General features: G+C 43.1%; 1 protein-coding gene across 1 annotated transcript; it reads right to left on the bottom strand.

Moving 5' to 3' along the window:
- Positions 1 to 333: 333 nt before the first annotated feature.
- Positions 334 to 12,706, bottom strand: LOC124250181 (uncharacterized). The gene is made up of 6 exons (XM_046682017.1): positions 12,695 to 12,706; positions 12,038 to 12,152; positions 9,277 to 9,660; positions 6,726 to 7,004; positions 4,991 to 5,119; positions 334 to 577 (listed from the first exon to the last, which is right to left on the bottom strand). Exons 1-6 carry the CDS (start codon positions 12,704 to 12,706, stop codon positions 546 to 548), a joined length of 951 nt encoding a protein of 316 aa, XP_046537973.1. The 3' UTR covers positions 334 to 545.
- Between the last annotated feature and the right edge of the window lie 13,687 nt (positions 12,707 to 26,393).

The following is a 26,393-nucleotide window of genomic DNA, read 5'->3' as shown; positions in this document are numbered from 1 at the left end:
AGGACCATCCAGCCCAGTTAGCAAGTGTGCCTCTTACTACAAAGTAATAAATCAGCATTCTGGTGGTGCCTATCAGTGTCTTTTGACATTTGTTAGCAAGATTTTGCATCTCCAACACAAATCACACAGGACAATGGATGAAATGGAGCTTCTGGGCTCAGGCTCAGAGTCTTTGTGTCAGATTTTGAACCTTGGTGAGCACATCAAAGTAATTCCAACCTGTGGGGTCTCATCATTCACTCATTCTTTCACTCAACCAACATTACCTGCACTGTGTGCTGAGCACACAGTGAGAACTGTCTTGGAAGACAAACTCAGTCTCTCCTTGCCATGTGCACTCCCATTTGAATTTAATGAAGGCTTCATGTAGACCAACGTTTTAGTTCTCTATCCTGATCATGCATCACAATGACCTATTGAGTTTTTAAAAATACAGATGATCACCAGTTTGGGGTAGGGTCCAAGCTTCTGTTTTTAAAATCTCTTCCATTGATCTGAGGAACAGCCAGGTTGGTGAGCTGGGTCATGGGGAGTGTCCATTTGAATCACTTAGACCACAATTTTCGCTTTGCCTGCCCTGTGTAGAGAGATCCAGAGATATTTGGGATTATTTCAATAAAGATTCTGAAGGCATCAATTCAACACAATAGAAAATGAAAATGAACATAAATACTTTAATGACTTTCCAAGATGATGTGCTTCTGGTTGGCACATATGTGGCGTTATCTGTCTGAAACACAGCTCTGCTCATGTCACTGCCCTGCTCAAAAATTGTAATAGATGACCTTTTTTCTGATAAGTGTTATAGAGACTCTGATGCTACAGAAAAAGAGATTCCAAAAGTAACCACTGTTAACTTCATGACATATCAGCTTTTAGACTTCCTTTATGCCAACATAAACATATGTTTGTATATATTTATAATACAGGATAATATACATATTGACTGATAACTCATTTAATATCTCAGGGACATTTTCCCACTTAAATATATAAAGACGCAATTTATCCTTCTTATTACGTCTATAGTACTCCACTATATGCGGATAGACTACCTTATTTAACCAGTGTACAGCTGTCAAGAGTGGGGGCTTTAGAATCCAACTCCAAAATTTAACCCCAGCTCTGCCACTTCCTAGTTATATGACCTGGAGCAAGTTCATTAACATATCAGTGTTGCAGTTTCCTGGGAAGAATAATGGTATTTGCATAATAGGATTTGCAGTTTACACTTTGAGGCCTCCATTCCCATTGTCTTTAAACTACAGCCCAGATTAAATGGCCCCTGACTCACAGCCTTTTGAAGAACAATGAGGAAAAACAGAGCTTGGAGGAGGGAGGATGGCGCCTGGAGGAGTTGGCAGCTTTAAATAGGGAGGTCAGGGGAGAAGATAACCTTTGTACAAAGACCTGAAGGAGGTCAGGAAGTGAGACAGGCAGACACGTGGAGGAAGAGAATTCTAGGCAGAGCAAAGGCCCTGAGGCAGGAGCATGCATGGAGCATTGAAGGAAGGACAAAAAGCCCAGTGTCCTAAAGTGTATTAAGGGAGGAGGAGAGTGTGAGAGATGAGGTCTGATGGTACAGAGCCTTGCAGATAAACTGGACCCAAGGGGAGTTCTGAGCTAAGGAGTAATGCGATGCTACTTAGGTTTTGTAAAGACCACTCTGGATGATATTTCAAAAATAGATATTAAGGGGTTAAGAAAAAAGTAGGGAGACTGAGGTTACTGCAATAATACAGGTGAGAAATGGACCTGGGGCCAGGGAGGAGGTGAGATGTATTTTGTTATGAATATATGTATCAATATATATGGATATATAAATATTTGAATACATGTACTGAATGAAAAGATACCAGTATTTGCTGATAGACTGTGGGGTATGAGAAAAAGAATGAAGTCAAGTATGACACCAAGGTTTTGTGGCTAGAGCAAATGGAAGGATTGAGGTGACATTTTTGGGATGGAAAACTGAATGGGCAGCATACAGTCTGAATTGGGGAGTCTCAATTTAGATGAGTCAAGCTGGAGATGCCTGTTATACATGCAAGTGGAGATGGCCAGGAAACAGTTGGAAATTTATGGTGTGAAGTCCAGGGGAGGGATCACACCTGTGAGTCCCTTTTGCCACATAAGGTCATAAAGTCACAGGTTCTGGGGACTAGTGCGTGGCCATAACATCAGAAAGAGAATGAGTGCAGGTAGTAAAGAGAGGTGGTCTGGGTGGTCTGGGTATGAGCCCTGGGATATCCCAGAACTTGGAGGTTGGAGAGATGGGAAAGAAACTGATAAAGGAAACTAAGGAGCAACCACTGAGTAGGAGGAAAAGAATGGCGAGTGGGGAACGCAAGGTAAAGACAGTCTTTCGAGGAAGTATAGGTCCATTGCTGCTGAGAGGTCACAGGAGATGAGGGCTAAGAATTGACCACTGGAGTTAACAACCCAGAGTTTCCTGAGAACCCGGACAAGAGCAGATTCAATGGAGTGGTGGAGTCAATTCATGACAAGAGAAAATTCCAGTGAGGAGATGTCATCATTTTCTCTCTCAGCTTTCTGCTCAGCTTGAGGGAAAAGAGGTCAGACACAGTCTTTTTATGCATCCCCCTACTCCTCCCTTATCCATGCGCCATCCAGCAGGTTCATAACATTGCTTCATAATGCTCAAGCCTGTAGCTCAGAACTTTGCTTTCTGAGGGCATGGATGAAGCAGCTGAGCTGAGCTGAGCTGGGAGGGAAACAAAGAGACCCAGGAATCTAGGCCAAGAGACAAGGTACCACAGTTTATAGTACCAGTGGGTCCATCTCTGACACAAGAGCTGGGATTCAAGGCAGAAGGCAGATGCTTTGAGGAGGCGAGGACCCCCATGGAGGGGAGAAGCTCCCGCACACCACAGTGCACGCTGACTCAGGTCCTCAGACAACATGAGGCTGGAGCTGGAGTAGGGAAGTCCCCACTTCAGATCTCTGGGCCAGGGAGAGTCATGAGAGGTCATCAGCGGGGTCATGGGAGGTCATCATGTCCATTCTTGCTTCCACATGGACTCACTACCAGAAGGACCTGCAGCAGCCTCTGTGCTCTTGGTCTCAGCCTACTGAGCCCCTGTGGGAGGTTGGGTGGCCCAGATCCTTCACACAGAGAGGTGCTTGTCTTCTTGGTCCTGACCTCCTACAGACCCAACACCCTCCTGAGGGAGCCCCAGGTTAGTCCAGCAGGGAAGACTCATGGCTAATCCAGGATAGACTGTGGCAGTGGCCTTAGTTATGTCCAAGGCATTTGAAAAAGTCAGATGTAGGAGAGACCATTTCCAAACCTTTGGAACCAGACAGGATCCATGGATCACATGACTTGGAAGGAGGTTTTAGGCAGGATGGTAGTATTTCAATAGGCAGGGTTGGGAGCAAGGAACAGGGAGAGGGAAATCTCATTCTAGACAGAGGGATGTCAGTGAACAAAGAGAGGTTGCCCTGGTCTGAGGCCAGCATGATTGTGGGGGACTGAGAGTCAGCAGAAGAGTTTGGAGAGGGCTGATTCAGACCTTCCCACAAGCTTCACCCCTCACAACCCACTGCAGCCCCATTGGGGTGGGTCAGAGGACACTGCACATCCATTCTAACCACCAAGGGCCCCTATTCAAGACAGGAGAAGAACTAAAGCTGTTTTCCTAAGAATGCACCTTCCAACTTTGGGCCTCTGGAATCATTCTCTGGAAACAGAAGAATAGAAAGGGCCTGAAAGCACAGGCGGTCAAGAACAAGGGCTCTGGCTAGTACATAATGTACATTAGACATTCCCTCCAACACTCCCATACACACACTGCTCAACATCCCCAAGGGAGCTCTATGCAAGGTACAAAGGAAGCCGCAGGCTGCTGCCTTTGTGGGCTCCCACCCATCCATGCTGCCTCCATTGACCCTCAACTCAGCAATCAGCACCAAGGGCCTCACTCTCTCCTTTGTGGCATGGTCAACACCTCTACACAGTTCCCATGCTTGTGCTTGCGTTCTCAGAAAGACATACAGAAATGGTTGTGGAGATTAACACATGCACAGTCAGGAGGGTCCCCTTCGGGAAGCTTCACGAGGAGAGCGGTCAGGAGCCGAGTCAATGACAGAGGAAGAACCCATCTCCTGCAGGCATGCAGATCATGGAGTGCAGCTTGGAGAGGCTTCAGAGAAAGTGACAGGGCCACATGTGCCCAGGGAGTTGAGGACACAAGGGTCAGAGTAACACAGACCAGGGGCAGCTGGAGCTGGACCAGAGGTGGAAGAGGCAGGTGTCTGCAGGGATCAAGCTCAGCATGGAGGTGTCCTAGGAATGCTGATTCTCCTGCTTTCTCCAAGTAAATTATCTTCATGATCTGGCCTGACTTCTGGACCTCACTGCAGACAGTAGTGAGAGTCTCCTTTGCTTCTAGATGTCATTCACCAATATCCTAGGAATGCAAGACAGCGAGTTCCTAGAACAGCTGAGGGATAGAGAGGCCCCAGAGGGACCCACATGGAACCAATACTACTGATATGAACTGCATGGGAATTCCCCCAGAGTCTCCACTGCTACACTGGCCCCCACTGTAAATTTTCTTAGTAAATCCAATGACTATCTAGAAAGAGTTAAAGAGACAGCAGGGCCAGAAATGCCCAGACCCAGGCACAGAGGGACCTGGGAGAGCCCTGTTTGGCACTGCTCCAAGCTCTCATCTTCTTCCTGACCCCTCAAGACTCCTGCTGGCTCAGCTCTGCATAGTGGATGTCACCATGATGGTTCCTGTGTTCCTCCTGCAATTCTATACCTGAGTCATACACAGAGTGGAGCTTGAATCTGGGCCTTGGAAACCTGTAACCTCCCCCACTGCTATGAACTCCAAGGCCATGTCTACACACCATGCCCTCCACAGGGACATTCCCTGAGCAGTAAAATGCAGGAGAAAGGGAGCCAAGGACCCAGGAGGGATGGGAAGTATCTAAGCCAGAAAGGAGAAGTGCAACCTGCCTCTTCCAGCCTCCATCTTCTTCTCATGTGTCTTCCAAAGGCAGAGTCCAGCCCCGAGGAAGAACAGCACGGCCACGGTGATCCTTCGGATGGCTTGCAGGGGGCCTGCAGTGACCTGTCCATGCGAATCTGTTTCCCTCACACAGAGAGAGTGGAGAAGTTTAAGGCAACAGAGAACTGGAGATACCCATTGCCAAGGAGAGATAGAGAGAGCAGGTGGAGAAGTCTGAAGGTCCAGGTTCAGAAGCCGAAGAGAGAGGAGCATGGAGATTCATTCATTCAACCAGTTCCCGAGTTCCTCCTTCATGCCAGGGATATTGAGATGAACCAGACTTGGTCCACGCCCTTGGAGCTCATCACCCAGCAGGGAAGACAGAGAATAACAAAGTCTGCCAGCCAGAGGGATCACAGTGCAATAGAGGTTTACACCTTGCACATAGGTCTTCAGGGAAGGCCTCCCAGAGGAGGTGATGGGTAACCTGAGTCTTGAGGAAGGAATAGGAGTTTACCAGATACTCATGACGGGCAGGACATTCCAGGAGGGAGATGCACCACATTGAGGACATGACCATGTTAAAAAGCCAGCTCCTGGGAGTTGTCAGCACCCCACTGTGGCAGGCAGGAGAGGGAGAGGACAGGGAGGAGCCGGGCAAGGAAGGTCAGAGGCAGGCAGGAGTCTGTTCTCAGAGGGTCTAATGGGTCACGCTGAGTGTTGAACTTTATCTGAGGCTCCAGTATGGGGGTGAGGGGAGGGTCACAGGGAGTTTTCTGTGATGCTGACACATCATATCCCTCCAGCAGCTCATGGAGGAAAGGGTAGAGTGACGAGGCTGCACTCAGGGGTACCAGGTCATCCGTTCATTCAATGGAACACTGTGAACAAACTGCCAGAAGCTGAGCTTGGTACAGGGATTCAGAGGAGAAGAAGAGAGGTCCCTGCCCTCAAGGTGCTCCAGGCTCTGGAGGATACAGGTACATAAACAGAGCATTGCCGCTCAGTGGGGGCCCAGAGACCTTCCTTAATGGTGATGCCTGAGGACAGGATGGCTACAGCCCCTGCAGGGCCCTGAGCAAAATGAGAATGAGGAGCCCTGTGTTCAAAGATTGTCAGAAATTTCAAGATGGCCACTGCAGAGCTTTAAACCCAGCACAGAGCTCTGTGTGACAACATGGGACACATGCTACTGAACTCAGCCGTGCGTGAGGGAAATCCTTCAATAGGAATAAGGCAAGAAATGAAGGAAAAGGTGGGAGGAATGATAGGGGATGAAACAGCACCTCCAGAGGCTCACAACCTTGAGTAGCAGAAGGCATTCAGGACTCCAAGCAAGCAGGTCGGTGTGAGTGTGTCAGTGACCAAAACATGAGCAGAGGAGCATCAGAGCCCTGAATCCTACAGAGAGTCCCTGGAGGTCAAACGCTTCAGGCGACACAGACAAATGACACAATCCAGGTTCTTTCCCGAAGACCACTCTGCATTCCCTGTGGAGGACGGGTTGGGTGGGAGAGGTGCTGGACAGCTGCTGCCCACCAGCAGGGGCAAGAGGTGAGAGGCATAGACATGACAGTCATTTAAAGGGAGAAACAAGTTGGATGTGCCTCCCAGACTCCTGCAGGGGGTGACAAGGTGGGGGTGGTGCTGATAAACATGGTGGGGAGAAAAGCCCAGAATCCTCAGACCCCAGAGCTCCCTGAGCTCCGACAGGGCCCCTCCCCTCCAGCAGGTTGTACTCACCATAGTCACAGAATTCCCCAAGGAATGTGGTGACAGTTTTCTCATCCTCGGAGTTGCTGACCACACAGGTGAGGCTGGCATTGGGCTGGCTCAGAGGCAGGCTCACAGCCAGGGTCCAGGAGTTGTAGGCTGGTTCCAGCTCCCTTGGGAGGTCCTTGCTTTCCCAGGTCACATGCAGCTCCTCTGTGACCCCTGCAGCCCTGCACTCCAGCGTGATGTTGCACCAGCCTCCTGTGGTGGACACTGACTTGACCAGGATCTGGGGAAGGGGCACGGGCTCTAGGGTGGGAGGGACAAGAGAATGGAACCTCACGTGAGTGGACAACATTACAATTTACACATTCTCATCCACTATCTCACTGAAGCTCTGTCTTCCTCCCTCTAGGAAGGTGAGACATTTTATAGATGAAATAGAATTTACCCAAAGCTAAATATGTTGCAAGAGACAAGAAGGAAGGGAGCCACTGAGCTAAGCCTTATGTGACTGCACTAGACTGAGCAAGGCTTAAAGTCTCCCTCAAGAAAATAAAGCTGCCACTCTACCTCCCCAAGGCCCATTATTTTTTAAAAATGAGTCTTTCGTAGAAGGAGAAGAAGTCAGGAATGAAGGACTTGTCCTGGTCCTGGGCCCTCGCCCTGCTTCTCCTGCTGAGATGATGCCTGGACTACACAGCCCACGGTGAAGAAGGACGTCTGGCCAGTTCTGGGAGTCCAGAGGCAGACTCCACGCACCCCAAAGTGGAGACATTTGTGGGAGATGCAGTGGTAGCCACTAAGAATGACACCCCCGAGTGTAGTTAGAACATGCCACTGGACTTGTGGTACACAGAGGAAGATAAGTGACAGGTTTACAAGCCAGTCATAGAAATCCCATGGGGCCCTAAAGCTGTCAAAGCCACTCTCCATAGGAGGGTATTTCTCTATGCAGAGGAGCTGTAGGGTAAGAAAGAGGTGCTAAATGAGGTCTTCAGAAGTGGGGCAGGCTAGACTTGCTCCTACGTCTATGGAGGCTCTTGGGGCTGGATTTCGTGAGTGAGGCTGGCCTCGACTGGGGCTGAGGAAGATCACAGGGCATAGGGGAGATGAACAACAAAAGAATTTCTGAATTACGGCAGGCAGAATAGTGCCTCCCTGCCAGAGATGTCCACATCCCAATCCTCAGGACCTGTGAATATGTTAGGTTAGTGACAAAGAGGAATTCAGGTAATAGATAGAATTAAAGTTGCTAATCAGCTGACATTAAAATAGTGAGATTATTCTGGATTATCTGTATGATACCAATGTAATCACAAGGACCCTTAAAAGTAAAAGAAGCAAGGAGAATTCAGAAGGATGCAATGTGAGGAGGACTTATACCGCCATTGCTGGCTTTGAAGACAGAGGAAGGCAGGCAGCCACCAGGAGGTGGAAAAGGCAAGAAAATGTTTCTCCCCTGGCTCCTCCAGAAAGGAACACAGCCCTGCCAACACCCTGACTTTAGCCAAGAGAGACCCGTGTCTGAATTCTGACCTACAGCACAGAAAGATAATAAATTTGTGTTGATTTAAGCCTCTAAATTTGTAGCACAGTAGTCCACCCTTATCAGTGGTTTCATGTTCTGCAGTTTCAGTTATCCATGGTCAAGCACGGACTGAAAATATTACATGGAAAACTCTAGAAATAAACAGGTCATGTTTTAAATTGCGAGCTATTCTGAGCAGCGTGTCGAAATATCTCATCATCCCACTCCACCCAGCCTGGGATGTGAATCACCACTTTGTCCAGTGTACCCACACTGTGTACACTACCCGCCCACTAGTCACTTAGAAACTGTCTCAGTTATCAGATGACTATGGCATTATCGCAGTGCTTGTATTCAAGTAACCCTTATTTTACTTAATAATAGCCCCACAAAGCAAGAACAGTGATGTTAGCAATTTGGATGTGCCAAAGAGAAGCTGAAAAGTGAAAAGGTGAAAATTCTTGACTTAATAAAGAAAGAAAAAACATTGTATGCCAAGGTTGCTAACATCTATGGTAAATTTTATTGCGGTATGTTGCTATAATTGTTCTATTTTATTATTATGTATTATTGTTGATCTCTTACAGTGCCCAATTTATAAATGAAACTATCATAGGTATGTAAGTATAGGAAAAATATCATATGTAAGAATTCTGTACTATCCACAGTTTTATGCATCCACTAGGGGTCCTGGAATGTATCCCTCATGGATAAGGGGTGACTACTGTAATATGCTATAGCAGCAATAGAAAACTAATACACAAATCAAGAAAACTTAACCCTATAAAGAAAAATAAGTGTTATGGCAGAAATTAAATTTCTGCAAATTTCCATTTTCCTCTCCCAAAACACTGAAGTGACTTCATCCCTGGTGTGAATCTCAGCTCTGCTCTCCGTTTGTGCTGAACCCACTTGTCCTAATTTCAAGAGAGAAAACACAGCCTGAAGTCTGGCTCTGGGAAGGAGTCCTGCAAAATAGGGCCTGTGTAACACTCATAGGCACAAAAGAAGGTCATAGCCATGGGATTGAGGTGAGGGGGTGTCACGTACCATAGACAGTGAGGTCGAAAATCTGGTGAGATTCCATTCCCCCAGTTAAGCTGGCTCGAGCCCGGTACTGCCCACTGTCCTCACGGGTCAAGTTCTCAATCCTCAGGGACGTCATATTGGGCACATGGACCCTCTGCATGTACTTGTCCTGGAGGCTGACCCAGGTTGGAGTCCCTTCTGACCCTTTATGGACTCGCAGCATGACTGTGTGTTTAATGGCGGGGCCAAAGGCCCAAACGATCTCCTCCAGCTCAGGTCCTGGCTCCTTGATCAGATGAAACCACACAGAACCTCCTCGGATCCTCTTCAGAGAAATGTAGGATCCAGAATCCTGAACTCCAGCGCCATGTGCTCCAGAACTCTTGACCCCAGTGCTGCAGACACCTAGGGCATTGGAAACAGGAATGTGAATGTTTTTAGATCAAGAATAAAAGAGAGAACCACAGGACCCATCTTTTTTGTGTGTGTGTGGTGAGGAAGATTGACCTTGAGCTAAGAACAGTTGCCAATCTTCCTCTTTTTTTGCTTGAGGAAGATTGCCACTGAGCTAACATCTGTGCTAATCTTGCTTTACTTTTTATGGGGGATGCTGTCATAGCATGGCTTGATGAGCAGTGTGTAGGTCCGCACACAGGATCTGAACCCATGAACTCTGGGCTGCTGAAGTGGAGCTCAAGAACATTCATTCCAGCATTCCTCCCTGTCTATGTAGGTGTGGTCTCTGAATCTTTCTTTGAACAGGTTGGTACAGCCTCCTGATTCCCTCATTACTTAATGAGTGAAGTAAAAGTGTTCTTTAACACCTCAGTCAATCATGGCATTAGAGTTAATTGCATGTTGAAACATGCCATTTTGGGTACAACAACGGACACTAACTGTAAGTGCTCTATTTAACCTGGGGCTCAAGGGAACAGCCCCTTTCCAATGGGGAAATTTGCAGATGGACGAACTGAGAGACAGCATTTCAGTCTCCATGGTGGCACCTTCCTAAGGGATTTTCACAGTAATTCTGACTGAATTATGTTTGTCTATTTTCCCCCAGTGTTGGTAAGAGGGGGTCAGCACAGGGAAACAGAGAGAAAGAAGCTGATATTTTCTGCTCCACAGACAGAAACTGAGAAGCTATGGCCGAGATTCTCAGCCAGCTGCTTCTGAACAGCACAACTGCAGTGAGCTTTCCTGAGCAGGATTTGCAGACCGAGTTCCACACACTGTGGGGAAGGAGATGATATCTTTCCAGATGGTCTGGAGACCCCTCTCAGGAGCAAAGACAACAGAACCTATGGAGAAAATGCTATATAATTTAACATATTTCTCCACTTAAATAATATTGAAGAAGTGGAGAAAGCCTACATTTTAGGGCTAACGCTCAGTTATCTGGTTAAAGGGGTCTAATGCAAAACTCATCAGGAATTCAAGACAACCTGTGTGTAAATTCTCTCTAGTCCACTAAATTTCATATAATTCCCCGCAACTTCATATAGTGGCTTGGAAATTAGAACAAAAAAATTCAAGAATGAAAGCTTTCACCTGAATTCCAATTCACTAGTTGTTATTTTCCCATTAGTTCTTTATTTCGTGTTGTTTTACATAAACATAAAATCTCTGATAAAGTCATAGATGAGATATTCGGCCGTCCTTAGCACAGTCTTTCTTTCAGTTTCCTTTTTGCTTAACCCTCCCCTGTCTCTACCTCTCTCTCCTCAATTTCCTCCCCAAGTTCACCCTCTCCTGGAACCCACCTTAGCAGTCTGATGTTTCCTTCCACATTTTCTCCATTTATAAACATGTGGGTATGTAGACACCCTTAAATTATGAAGGTTCTTGTTCATTTTCAAAATGAGAATTTCATTGCATTCAGTCTCCTGCATTTTGCTCATGGAAATTCAGGCATCTGACTTCATGGAAATGGGAAATCTCATCCAGACAACTGGTACATTTGTTTTTTTATCCTCCATATTATTCAGTTTGTTTAATCGTTTCTGAACTAATGGGTACCCCCTTCGTTTCCAGAGTTTTTCTCTAAAACAGTGCTTTGTCAGTCTGGGAGTGGAGGGAGATGCAACCCATAAGCATGAAAAAGGCATCCTCCTAGAAGATTCACTTTATGCGAAGATGAATGCTTCTTAACATGTAAGGTGAAAACTAACACTGTAGTGGAATGCAAAATTCACAAGTAATTTGAAGTTAAATGTGAAACTCCCAGGGACTCTCTCCTTGCTCCTTGGAGCTGAGCCCCAAACCCAGGTGAGGAGAGCTTGTTCACTCTCCTTTTTCAGAGAAGCCCAGACTGGAGTTGATTCCTCCAGCCCAGACATGGCTGTGCCAGGTCAGACCCGTCCTCCACATGACAGCTGCAGAGGCTGGCAGGTCCCCTCTGACTTCCAGGCCAGGGGTGCCCCATTCCCACCAGGGAACACTGTCCCCAGGAGCAGCTTCTTTGTCTGTCTCCCTCCCTCTCCCCAGGCAGCTCCAGGCTTTCCTGGCTTCCCTGTCATTGTAGCAGAAGTGGCCTCACCTCCCTATTGATGGTCCCTTGATGTGGCCAAGGCCGCCCTAGCTCAGGGTTCCCAGACTCCCCACAACCAAAATGCCATCGGTTCTTTCTGTTCACTCCTGGACTCGAAACCAAATGCAGTGCGTTTGCTAAATTAAAGACTTGTTTTGTCTTTTTGTCCACCAAAGACAGCAGACGGGGGAGAGAGACGCTATCCCCTGCTCCACCCCGCTGCCCTCCTTCCCAGGAGCCCAGACCACTCACTGAAGAGGAGGCTGCTGAAGCCCAGGAGCCAGGAGGCCCAGCAGAGGAGGGGAGTCTTCTGAGCAGGGCCCCATCTCAGGCTGCCTGCCAGCCTCTCCCGCTGCAGAGGAAGCATCTAGGAGGCAGAGACAAAAGCAGAGGAAAAGCTTCACTCAGACAAGCCGCTTATGCTCTTCCCTCCCCAGGGGCGGAGCTAAGTATTAGTTCTGGCATGGAAGCCCAATAGTGAGAGCCATTTAGATCTTTCCCACCATCCCCAGCACCTACAGTAGGACATCACTCGTAATTACAGAATAAATCATAAACAGCCTCACTCTATCCTATGCCAGGCACTGCGTTGGAGAGACCCCTCCCTGTGGCAAAATCAGCTCAGTGATCTCACCCTTTACATCCCACGCACCCGTCAAACCCTTACCTTCTTTTCTGGTCAACAGCCTGCCCCAGACAACCCTATCCAGCAAGACTAGCCTGTGGTCAGCTCAGAGGTCACTTTAGCATATCCAGCCTGGGCTAAGCCTTTCATGTCCTCTTTTCCCATCCTATTTAATGAGTCAAATTTCATTCAGATTTTCCACAAATTCCAACTGTCACTTGCCTAGGTGAGAAGCTCTGAGCAAAAAAGCAAAGCTCTTTGTGTGAAGTGTCAAATCCCCACACCCCAATGCACATGTTGCCGTTTGCCTATTGCTTGCGCCTACATGGCTTTCTCAGCGGCCACTAGTGCTAGTGATGCTCCCCACACAGGGCGTAGACTAACCTCTACAGAAACTGACAGGCTCTTAGCTGCATCACAACAGGCTTTTCCTCTAAGCCTCTGCCAGCCCTGCTCCCGCTATCACAGAGCGGCAGGGACAGAGACCTGCACATCCTCCTGGCCACAGCCTCCGCTGCCTCAGACTCACCACCCCTACTGAGGGTCAGGCCCCGGACTCTTCCCTGAGAGTGGATACTCTGCAACATCTGAGAACTCTTGCCTCCCGCACCCTAGGGGAGCAGCCCCATCTTCCTAATCCCCAGGCAGTGCCTCCTTCTCCTCCCCACGGAAGCTTCCCCCTCAGCTGCCCAGGTAGAACACCCCAAGGCTGGAGCGCAGGACTGGCCCCATGACCATGCACTCAAGGTAGTGAGGGCACTGAGTACTAAACCCATTTTATGAATGTGAAACCCAAGTCCTAAGGGGTTGTACAACTTGTGAAAGGTCACACAGCAAATCAAGGGTCAGGGTCTGGATTCTTAACAACAAACTCTGGAAAAAAGTCCCCAAAGAAACAGCTGCTGTCCAATCCTACTGTGTGACCTCAAGCAAGTCACCTGATTCCAGTCTGTGTGTCCTCTAAACTGCTCTGCAGCATCCCAGACAAGATAATATTCAACACTGGCTTGAATCCTCGCAACCCCACCTAGTAATGAGGACATTACTTCAAAAGGCAGTCCATGAGTCCTATGGTCTGAAACTTCTTGTATGGAGTCAAAATCTGGGCAGCTCCTCCACTGGTCACTCTCGGGGTCATGGGGAGCAAGTCTCCTAGATCCCCTTCCTCTATGTACCTACACCTCTTGTGAGAGCTCTCTTCATGTGAGAACTGTTGAGTTACAAAAAGCAATTGCTTAAGGGGGTTAGGGAGGAGGAGCCTAGAGATAGGGAACCAGCAATGCAGGTGCAGGCCAGGGACACTGCAGAGAACCAGACTGTAGACTTTTTCATGCTGGGAAAACCACAGGGAATTTTTAGAAATCCAGATATCTAACCTAATTTCTACATCCCAGCCATCCTCTGCCAAGGTGTAACACACAAACAGGCATACACACCAGCTGCAAAACCTTTGGTAAGAGTGTGCTACACACGACTACCTGATGCCAGGAACGTTTCCAGAATTAAAGGAGGGCACACCTGGATCTACAGCAGCATGATGTGTGTGTCAGGAAGGGCCAGGTAGGAGAAAAATGTAGAGTTCAGTGAGCTGAGCACACAGGAAGAACAAGAGGCCTGAGAGGTGACCATGAGAATGTAAGTTCCTAGGAAGTCACAGAAATTGTAGGGAATTCTTTAGACCTCCAAGGGAGTTGGTGGGTGATCATGTCTGTTTTATTTGAATTCCAAAGGGCAAGGCACCCTAGTTGAGAGAGGGTCATGTGAAGGATACATTTATTGAATACCTCTTCTATGCCAGAGACTTTCCATGTGTTCTTTCAACTAATCCACAATATGTGTTTAATTAAATCCCCAAAACATCATATTATCTAAGCATTACGTGCACTAATGAAAGAGTATCCTGAAAGTCCAAAGAGATTAAATAACTTGTTCAAGGTCATATTTTACATAAATGGCAAAGTGCTCACAAGCTGATATCATCCCAGCCATGGATATGCTCTAGGGGAAAAGGAACATGCAGATTCTGAGAAATTCAAGTCATGACTGTGAAAGACCCTGGAAACAGAGAGATTGGTTGCTTTACAATGTGAAAGGAAAGTATATTCCCAGGAGGAGGGCTAGGTGTTTAGGTAAAGGAGACTTTGGAGGAGAGGATCTGAATTATGTTTTTTTCCTGACCATTATTTCTGGGTAAGAGCAAAGAGCCACCTGCGCAGCCATGAATCGTTTTCAGGAGAGCAGCAGGACAGCCCCAGAGTTGAACTGGAGAGAGGAGGAGACAGGAGTAGGTACCATCAGGTCATCACTAGCCGCTTTTTTCTTCCTTCTCTCTTCCTCTATAATTCAACTAATTATTTGCTGATAAAAAAACATTATAATTAACATTTTTATTAAAAACAATAGAACTAAACCTTTAAAAAGTCACAAGATAATGTTCTGTTTTAATAGGTCATTCAGCCAGAAGTATGTAAATACTGAGAAATTTTAACCACAATTAGAAAACAATTAATAATTTACAATGTATGATATAATGTGGTGAGTAGAGGCCAGCCCAGTGGCTTAGTGCTTAGGCTCACAAGCTCTGCTTTGGAGGTCCAGGGTTTATGGGATCAGATACCAGGAACTGACTTACATGCCTCTTTAATCAAGCCATGCAGTGGAGGCATCCCACATGAAAAGAGAGGAAGACTGGCAAAGATGCTAGCTCAGGGACAATCTTCCTCATAATAAATAAATAAATAAATAAATAAATAAATAAATAAATAAAATGAAGAGTAGAAAATTTCAGAGTAAAGATCTTCAAAAATTCTTCTTGACACAGTGAGAAAACTGGTCTACTTTTTAGAGAACTTTTCAGAATCCTAGAAATCAAATAATGGCTTGCAGTAACCTGAGAAGCATTTATTCAAGAAAAATGGTTTAACTTCAATAAGAGCAGGGAGTTTTCATTGCGTTTTAACTTTCCATAGTCACTTCTCTGCTCTGCAGCAGTGCTGTTCACTTGAAAAATAAATGCCTGTATTCTTGGTGGACACTGGCAGCCTTGCAGCCACTAGAGAGAACCCTTTAAAAGCCTCATTCCCAGTAAATTATTGTGAGTTGACATATCTGGCGGTATGCCTGAAGACCCTACTTATAACAGAGTCTGTATCCCACTTAACTTAGAGATCTCCCACTGTGAACATCCTCTTACCCAGCAGAATTTGAAAAAGCAATTACAGACAATTGTTTAACTTCAAGGCTGCCTGAGGTAGTGGATAACAATCGATGCAAATAGACTAATTAAAGCTTGATAAGGGAAAGCTAGGAAGTGAGATATCCATAGAGGCTTGAAAAGCCCTGACATATTCCTGGAATTTAGAAGTCTAAGCACATGCATATGGCTGTGGGCATGCTCAGAAAAAGACTGAGAAGGCCTTCATCCCCACCTATAGCTAACAGTGGGGCTCTATGCCAACAGGAATTGAATTCTAATGGCACAGTTGTCAAATGCCTGCATGAGTATGGAAGACAACACCAACATGCCCAGAGAGACCTTCCCTCAGCAGACTGGGAGACTGATTGTGTCCAGGCATTTAAGGAAATCTCTGCACAGTGTAAGCTGACTACTAGGCTAAATGAGCAGAAACATTAGTAGTCGCACACAGCAAAGAATGCAAATGAGAAGAATTAGTTCAGAAATGGAACCTAACAAACAAGGAAAACTACAACATACAGCAACAACGAAAAACCCTAGAAATGGATAGAATCAGATTTTCAGAGATGCCATATTATACAGTTTTAAATGACCAGTTTTCAACAAAGAAATTATAAGGTATGCAGAGAAACAAGAATACATGATACATTTACACTGGGAAAAATATCCCAGGAGAGGCATAATCGTTGGACTTCCTTGACAAAGACTTTAAATCAGGTTTTTAATATTCTCAAAGAACTAAAGGAAATCATGTATGAAGAACTAAAGAAAAGTATAAGATCAATGTATAAAATAAAGAATATCAATAAAGATATAGAAATTGTAACAAAGAACCAAGTAGAAATTCTGGAGTTGAAGAATATGATAACTGAAGTGAAAAATTCACTGTAAGAGCTCAACAGCAAATACAAGCAGACAAAAATAATCAGTGAACTTGAAGATATGCAAATTTAGATCATCCAATCTGATGAATAGGAAAAAGAAATAATGAATCACAATAAAAAGATATTCAGAGACTAGGTCAAGAAGGTGGTATAGGCAGACTCTGAACTCATCTCCTCCCATGAACACAACCAGGTTACAACTATTTTTGGAAAAATTACCCTGGATAGAAAACTGAAAACTGGATAAAAAGAATCCCCACAACAAGGGACAGTCCTGACTAAGGCAGAAATTCCAGCTGGAGAGAAAAAAGCCACCTTCAGGAGCAGCAGAGTTTCTCAGGCAGCCAGCGGGAGTCACCCTAAGGTGCGCAGCCCTCCCTGGAGGAGTGAGGTCCTGAGCAGGGGCTGATACTGCTACAAGCATCCTTCAGACTTAGCACAACTGAGACGAAGGTCTTACTATCTGGCTTTGATGGCCATTAACTGCAGCGGGGAATACCCCCAGAAAAGCTATCAGACGAAAGCCAAAAATATCTGGATCTTAAAGGGCCCACGCACAAAATCACCCATCTCAGCAACCTAAAGTCACCAGAGAGAAGGCTGACAATCTTTTGGTGAAAAAAGACTCACCTGGTAGGCTCTGGGTGCATCTCAGTGAGAGGAGAGACCTCTCCGGAGACTGAGACATTGGTGGTGGCCATTGTTGTGACAAAGTCCAGGTCACAATCCAGTGCTGACACAGACCCCAGCAGATGCCACTGAGGTTCTTCCCCTGGCCTGTTAGCCCAGGGGTCTGCCAAACCAACTAGAGTGCAGATTTAATCTAGTTCAGGCAGGGCAGACAGCCTGCCCTAGGGACAATCCCCACCCAACAGCAAGCTCTCAGGCTACTTGTTGGCCTGCATTTACTGGGTGCCTTGATTCTCTACAGTCAGGTGAGTATGTCTACCTCTGATGGGCAGGACCTGTGTGAGAATGAGGTGAACTGTGGGGGGCATTGGTGGAGAGGTGGGGGCCTCTGCAGTGGGGCATCAGGGTACACTCCAGGGGGTTGGGGAGTGTGCATGGACCAGGACTGTGTTGATGGTGTGTGTGGTCCTATGGGGGGTGGGGCTTATCAGCAGAAGAAGACATTTGCTTCACAAGTAGCCATAAAAAGGATCAGCCCCACCTTCTAAAGCTTGAAACAACTGAGTGCTCCATGCCTAGGGTCAGCTCCACTCAGCTGCACTGCTAAGAGTACTGACAAAGGCCTTGTAGGCCTGAGGGCTAGAGCAACTCTAAGCCCTTGAACCTAGCAACCAGCTACACTGGATACCTACCCAATTAAGAGGAAAACTGCAACAGAAGTGTGCTGTTAGACCTTGTAGCCAATGGTGCTGAGGCTCCCCAAACAAGATGTACAAACAGCTGGCCAGGAAAGGAAAGACTAGGCTCCCTGGGTACCTGCATTGAGAGCAACCCTGCCACAGCAGAAGGACACAAGTAGCCCACAAAGCAGTCACTCCTAGGTTATTTGGACTGGTGACAAGGGGGAAGGACACTGTTGGGCCTCAAAAGGCATCTCTTATGTAAGGTCACTTCTCCAAGATCAGGAGACATTGTCAACTCACCTAATACATAGATATAGGCACAGAGAAAGAGGCATAATGAAGATACAAAGAAATACATTCCAAGCAAGGGAACAGGACAAAACCCAAGAAAAAGGACTAAATGAAACAGAAATAGGCAACCTACTTGAGAAAGAGTTCAAACAAACACTCATAAGGATGCTCACAGATATTGAGAGAAGACTGGATGAACACAGTGAGCTCATCAACAAAGAACTGGAAAATATAAAAAAGAACCAATCAGAAATGAAGAATACAATACTGGAAAAGAAAAATTCACTAGAGGGACTCAATAGCAGAGTAGATGATACAGAAGAATAGATCAGAGAGCTAGATGAAAGACTAGAGGAAATCATCCAAGCAGAACAGAAAAAAGAAAAAAAGAATTAGACGGAATGAGAACAGTATAAGGTAACTCTGGGACAATATCAAGCACACTAACATTCGTATTGTATGTGTCCCAGAAGGAGAAGAGAGAGACAAAGGGGCAGAAAATTTATTTGAAGAAATGGTAGCTGAAAATTTTCCTAACCTAAGGAAGGAAACAGACATCCAAGTACAGGAAGCACAGAGAGCTCCAAACAAAATAAGCCCAAAGAGGCCCACACCAAGGTATATTATAATTAAAATGTCCAAAATTAAAGATAAAGAGAGAATCCAAAAAGGGGCAAGAAAAAGGCAACAAATGACATACAAGTGAAAACCCATAAGGCTATCAGTGGACTTCTCAGCACAAACCCTACAAGTGAGAAGAGAATGGCAAGAAATATTTAAAGTGCTAAAAGAAAAAACTTACAGCCAAGAATACTCTATCCAGCAAGGTTATCATTCAGAATGGAAAGAGAGATAAAGAGCTTCCCAGAGAAGCAAAAATTAAGAGTTTATCACCAAAAAATCGGTTCTACAAGAAATGCTGAAGGGACTTATTTAAGTGGGAAAGGGATGAACATAAATAGGGATAAAAAAAGTTATCACCCCCCCCCCAAAAAAAAGCAGGCAATAAAATCACTAGTAAAGGTAAAAATATAGTAAAAGTAGCAGATCAACCACCTGTGAAGATAATATGAAGGTTAAAAGACAAAAGTATTAAAAGTACCTATTTCAATGATAACAGGGCAATGGATAGAAACACACAAAACAAGAGATTAGATATGATTACAAAAACATAAAATGTGGGAGGAGGGGAGTGAAAAACTAGAGCTTTTAAAAAGAAGTCAAGTTAAAGAGTCTATCAACTCAATATAGACTGTTATATACATAGAATATTATATAGGATCCTCATGGTAATCACAAATTAGAAACCTATAATAAGTAAGCAAGTAAGTAAGACAAAAGAAATCAAACATATTACTAAAGAAAGCAATCAAACCACAAGGGAAGAGAGCAAGAGAAAGAGAAAGGAAAAGAGAAGAAATACTAAAACACCCAGAAAAGAAAGTAGCAAAATGACAATAAATACATATTTATCAAAAGCTACTTTAAATGTCAATGTACTAAATGTTCCATTCAAGAGGCATAGGGTAGCCAATTGGATAAAAAAACAAGACCATATATACGCTGCATACAAGAGGCACACCTCAGACCTGAAAACACTCTCAAACTGAAAATGAAAGGATGGGAAAAGACATCCCATGTAAATGGCAAAGAAAAGAAAGTGGGAGTAGCAATACTCATATCAGAAAAAATAGACTTTAAAACAAAAACTGTAACAAGATACTAAGAAGGCACTACATAATGATAAAGGGAACAATCCAACAAGAGGATATAACACTTGTACATATCTATGCACCCAATATACGAGCACCTAAATATATAAAGCAATTATTAGCAGACATAAAAATAGAAATATACAGTAACACAATGATAGTAGGGGACTTTAGCACTTCACTTGCATTAATGAGTCGATCATCCAAACAGAAAGTAAACAAGTAAATAGTGGAATTAAAGGAAAAATTCAGCCAGATGGACTTAATAGAACACTCCATCCAAAATCAGAATAAACATTCATCTCAAGTGTGCATGGAACATTCTCAAAGATAGACCATATGTTGGGAAACAAGAGAAGGATAAATAAATTTAAGAAGATTGAAATCATATCAAGCATCTCTTCCAACCATAATGCTTTCAAACTAGAAATTAATTACAAGATAAAAGCTGGGAAAGTGACAAATACGTGGAGACGAAACAACAGGCTACTGAACAATGAATGGATCAATGAAGAAATTAAAGCAGATATCAAATAATATCTGGAGGCAAATGAAAATGAAAACACACCATACCAACTCACATGGGATGCAGCAAAAGCAGTCCTAAGAGGGAAATTCATAGCAATACAGGCTCACCTTAACAAACAAGAAAAATCTCAAATAAGTAATCTTAAACTACACCTAACAGAAATATAAAAAGAATAAATGAAACCCAAAGTTAGTGGAAGGAGGAAAACAATAAAAATTAGAGCAGAAGTAAGTGAAATAGAAACCAAAACACAGTAGAAAGGATCAATGAAGCTAACAGCTGGTTCTTTGAGAAGATAAACAAAATTGACAAACCCTTAACCAGGCTCAGTAAGAAAAAAGAGAGAAGATTCAAATAAATAAAATTAAAAATTAATGAGGAGAAGCTAGAACAGATACCACAGAAATACAAAAGATTATAAGAGAATACTATGAAAAATTATATGCCAACAAATTGGACAATCTAGAAGAAATGGATAAATTCTTAGGTAATGTAACCTCCTAAACTGAATCAAGAAGAAATAGAAAATTTCAATAGACCAATCACAAGTAAAGAGATTGAAACTGTAATCAAAAACTTCCCCCAAAATAAGAGTACAACATCAGACATCTTCTTTGGAGAATTCCACCAAAGATTCAAAGATTTAAAACTTATCTTTCTCAAACTATTCCAAAAAGTTGATGAAGACTGAACACTTCATAACTTATTCTACAAGGCCAACATCACCCTGATCCCAAAACCAGGCAAGGACAGCACAAAGAAGGAAAATTACAGGCCAATACCAGCAGTGAATATAGATGCAAAAATCCTCAACAAAATTTTGGCAAATCGAATACAGAAATACATTAAAAGGATTATACACCATGATCAAGTGGGATGCATACCAGAGACTCAGGTATGGTTCAACATCTGCAAATCAATCAACATGATACACCACATTAACAAAATGAGGAATAAAAACCACATGATAATCTCAATAGGTGCAGAGAAAGCATTTGACAAGATTCAACATCCATTTGTAGTAAAGACCTTCAATAAAAGGAGTGTAGAAGGAAAATACCTCAGCACAATAAAGGTCGTATATGACAAACCCACAGCCAAAATCACGCTCAGTGGGGGAAAATTGAAAGCCATCCCTCTGAGAACAGGAACGAGGCAATGGTGCCCACTTACACCACTCTTATTCAACATAGTACTGGAGGTTTTGGCTTGAGCAATTAGACAAGAAAAAGAAATAAAAGGTACCCAAATTGGCAATGAAGAAGTGAAACTCTTATTCTATGCAGCTGACATGATTTTATATATAGAAAACCCTAAGAATCTATCGGGAAACTATTAGAAATAATAAAAAATAACAGCAAAGTTGCAGGGTACAAAATCAGCTTACAAAAATCAGTTGCATTTCTATACTCTAATAACTAACTAACAGAAAGAGAATCAAAAATACAATCCCATTTACAATAGCAGCAAAAAGAACAAAATATCTAGGAATAAATTTAACTAAGGAGGTGAAAGATCTATACAGTGAAAACTATAAAACATTATTGAAAGACGTCAATGATGACATAAACAAATGGAACGATATTCCATGCACATGGATTGGAAGAATAAACATAGTTAAAATGTCCATGCTACCTAAAGCAATCTATAGATTCAATGCAATCCCAGTCAGAATCCCAAGGACATTCTTCACAGAAATAGAATAAAGAATCCTAAAATTCATATAGGGCAAGCAAAGACCCTGAATAGCTAAAGCAATCCTGAGAAAAAAGAACAAACCTGGAGACATCACAATCCCTGTCTTCAAAATATGCTACAAATCTATAGTGATCAAAACAGCCTTGTACTGGTACAAAAACAGACACACAGGTCAATGGAATGTATTTGAAAACCCAGAAATAAAACCACACATCTACAGACAGCTAATCTTCTATAAAGGAGCCAAGAACATACAATGAAGAAAGCAAAGTCGTATATCTGATAAGGGGTTAATCTCCATAATATATTAGCAACTCATACAGCTCAACAACAAAAAGGAAACAATCCAATCAAAAAATGGGCAGAGGATATGAACAGACATTTTTCCAAAGAAGATATACAGAAGGCCAACAGGCACATGAAAAGCTGTTCAACATCACTAATAATTAGGGAAATGCAAATCAAAACTACAATGAGATATCATCTTACACCTGTTAGAATGGCTATAATTACCAAGACAAAAAACAACAAATGTTGGAGAGGATGTGGAGAAAAGGGAACACATACACTGCTGGTGAAAATGCAAACTGCTGCAGCCACTATGGAAAACAGTATGGAGATTTCTCAAAAAATTAAAAATAGAAATACCATACAATCTAGGTATCCCACTACAGGGTATTTATCCAAAGAACTTGAAATCAACAATTCAAAGATACTTATGCACCCCTATATTCATTGCAGCATTATTCACAATAGCCAAGATGTGGAAGTAACCAGTGTCCATCAACAGATGATTGGATAAAGAAGATGTGGTGTATATATATATGTATATATATATATATATATATATATATATATATATATATAATATATACACAATGGAATACTACTCAGCCATAAAAAAGATAAAATCTTCCCATTTGCAACAATGTAGATGGACTTTGAGGGTATGATGTTAAGTGAAATAAGCCAGACAGAGAAACGCAAACATCACATTATTTCACTCATATGTGGAAGATAAACAAACACATGGACAAAGAGAACACATTAGTGGTTACCAGAGGGGAAGGGGGTTGGGGCTGGACATACTGGGTAAAGGGGCACATATACATGATGACTGAGAAATAATAATGTACAACTGAAATTTCACAATGTTATAAATTATTATGACCTCAATAAACTAATAATAAAAAGAGGCCTTAAGCACAAACACACACACAAAGGGATATCTTGCCATATGTGACAACATAGATGGACTTTGACAGAATTATGCTAAGTAAAATAATCAGACAGAGAAAGACAAATACTGTATGCTCTCACAAATATGTGGATTGTAAAGAAAAATGAACTAATCAATACAAACAACAGTTTGGTGGTTGCAGAGGTGGGGGTTGGGGGTTGGGAGAAATGGGTGAGGGTGGTCAAAAGATACAAACAAAGTATAAAATAAATATGTCTGGGGATTTAATGTACCATGTGGTGAAAATACTTAATAATACTGTATCATATGTATATTTGAAAGTCGTTAAGAGAGAAGATCTTAAAAGTTCTCATCACACACAAAAAATATGTAACTATGTGTGGTGATGGATGTTAACTAGATTTATTGTGGTGATAATTTCACAATATATACAAATATCATGTCATTATGTTGTATCCCTGAAACTAACATACTTTTATATGTCAATTATATCTCAATTAATAAAAGACCGGCCTGGTGGCACAGCAGTTAAGTTCACATGTTCCACTTCAGCAGCCTGGTGTTTGCCAGTTCGGATGCCAGGTTTGGACATGGCACTGCTTGGCAAGCCATGCTGTGGTAGGTGTCCCACGTATAAAGTAGAGGAAGATGGGCACGGATGTTAGCTCAGGCCCAGTCTTCCTCAACGAAAAAAAAAGAGGAGGATTGGCAGTAGTTAGCTCAGGGCTAATCTTTCTCAAAAACAAACAAACAAAAAAACAAAAATAAAGCATTTTGTACTTCAAAGGACGCTATCAAAAAAGTGGAATGCAATCTAGAGAATGGGACAAAATATTTGCAAATAAGATACGTGATAAGGGTTTACTATCCAGAGTACATAGCCAGGCTGGTGGTCTAGTGATTAAGATTCAGCACTCTCACCGTCATGCCCCAGATTTGTTTCCTGGTGAGGGAACCACATCACCCTTCTGTTGGTTGTCATACTGCGGTGGTTACGTGTTGCTGTGATACTGAAAGCTATGCCACCAATATTTCAAATACCAGCAGGCTCACCCAGGGTGGCCACGTTCACTAGAACTTCCAGACCAAGATAGACTAGGAAGAATGACCTGGCCACCCACTTCCAAATATATTGGCCATGAAAAACCCTATGAATAGCAGTGAAGCATTGTCTGATATAGTGCTGGAAGATGAGAGGATGGCACAAAAAGACTAGGCAGGGTTCCACACTGCTGTACACAGGTTTCTAGGAGTCAGAATCTACTTGACAGCACTAACAACAATTCCAGAATACATAACAGATTCTAACATCTTAACAATAAAAAGACAAAAATCTGGGCCAGCCCAATGGCATAGTGCTTAAGTTTGTGTGCTCTGCTTTGGCAGCCCAGTGTTCGCAGGTTCGGATCCTGGGTGTGGACCTAGACGCAGCTCATCAAGCCAAGCTGTGGTGGCATCCTATGTACAAAATAGAGGAAGATTGGCTCAGATGATAGCTCAGGCCTACTCTTCCTCAAGCAAAAAGAGGGAGATTGGCTACAGATTTAGCTGAGGCATTTGAGAAATGCAAATCAAAGCTACATTGAGGTAACACGCCATACTCACTAGATAGAATCTTTTCGTATTTTTGAATCAAAAAGTTGGACAATAACAAATGTTGATGAGGATGTTGAGACACTGAATCATCACTCACCACTGGTGGAAACATAAAATAGTGCAGCCAATTTGGAAAACAGATTATCATTCTTGCAAAATGTTCATCCGACAGCTACCATATGACTCACATTCTACTCCTGGGTATACTTCCAAGAAAACTGAAAACACGTTCACACAAAAACTTGGCATTGTTTCTAAGTGCAAATAACTGAAATATTTATCAGCTGAAAAATGGATAAACAAAATGTTGTATATCTATTCAACCAAATATTTAATGATTTTCTACCTTCTGCTTGTTTGGAGTTTGTTTTGTTATTCATTTTCTAGTTTCTTAAGTTGTAAATTTTGATTATTGATTTAAGGTCTTTCTTCTCTTTTTATATAGGAATTTATAGCTATAAATTTTCCTTTAAGTACTGCTTTCAATATATCCCATAAGTTTGGGTATGTTGTTTCCAGTTTTTCCATCTCAAAATAGTTTCTAATTCCCTTGTGATGTTTTCTTTTATGCTTTGATTATTGAAAACTGTGTTATTTAATCTCCAGGTGTTTGTGAGCTTGCCAAATTTCCTTTGCTGATTTCTAATTTTATTTCATTGAGGCTGGAGAATCTACTTCATATAATTTCAATCTTTTTAAATTTACTGAAGTTTGTTTTATGGCCTAACAAATTGTGTTTTCAGAAGAATGTTCCATGCTTACTTGAGAAGAATGTGTAAACTGCTAAATAGTGAGCCGTTCAATAGATGGAGGGTAGACTGTTCAATAGATGTCTATCAGGTCTAATTCTTTTTGTTTTATTGAGCTAACATGATTTATAACATTATATAGATTTCAGGTGTACATCAGTATAATTTGACTTCTGTATACACTACATTATGTTCACTGCCAAAAGTCAACTTGTCATCTTTCACTGTACAAATGGCTCCCTTTACCCATTTTGTCTTCCCCCATCCCCTTTCCCCTCTGGTAACCACCCTTCTATTTTCTGTATCTATGTGTTTGTTGTTGTTGTTTTTCTTCCACATGTGAGTGAAATCACACATTATCTGTGTTTCTCCATCTGACTTATTTTACTGAGCATAATACCCTCAAGGTCCATCCACATTGTTTCAAATGGGAAGATTTAACCTCTTTTATGGCTGAGTAGTATTCCTTTGTTTATATATACCACATCATAATCTGTTCATCCATCAGTGGGCACTTAGGTTGTCTCCACATCTTGGAGATTGTAAATAATGTTGCAATGAACATAGGGATGCATATATCTTTTCAAATTTGTGTTTTTGTATGCTTTGGATAAATACCCAGAACTGGTATAGCTGGATCATATGGTAATCCTATTCTTAACTTTTGGGGAACCACCATGCTGTTTAATTTATAGGGAATCAGTCATCATAGTGGCTGCACCAGTTTACATTCCTACCAACAGGGTTCGAAGGTTCCCTTTTCTCCACATCCTCTCCAGCTCTTACTATTTCTCATCTTTTTAGTAACAGTCAT

Source organism: Equus quagga, chromosome 13 (genome assembly GCF_021613505.1).
Source record: "Equus quagga isolate Etosha38 chromosome 13, UCLA_HA_Equagga_1.0, whole genome shotgun sequence".
Taxonomy (NCBI): Eukaryota; Metazoa; Chordata; class Mammalia; order Perissodactyla; family Equidae; genus Equus; species Equus quagga.
This window is presented reverse-complemented; position numbering and strand designations above follow the sequence as displayed.

Bases quoted from the DNA above. Each gene is read 5' to 3' on its own strand.
- LOC124250181 (XM_046682017.1), bottom strand. The intron at 7,005-9,276 runs GTACGTGACACC...CTCCCACCCTAG, and splicing joins TTTCGACCTCACTGTCTATG to AGCCCGTGCCCCTTCCCCAG. The intron at 578-4,990 runs GCAGGTTGCACT...CTCTCTACACAG, and splicing joins GAAGATGGAGGCTGGAAGAG to GGCAGGCAAAGCGAAAATTG.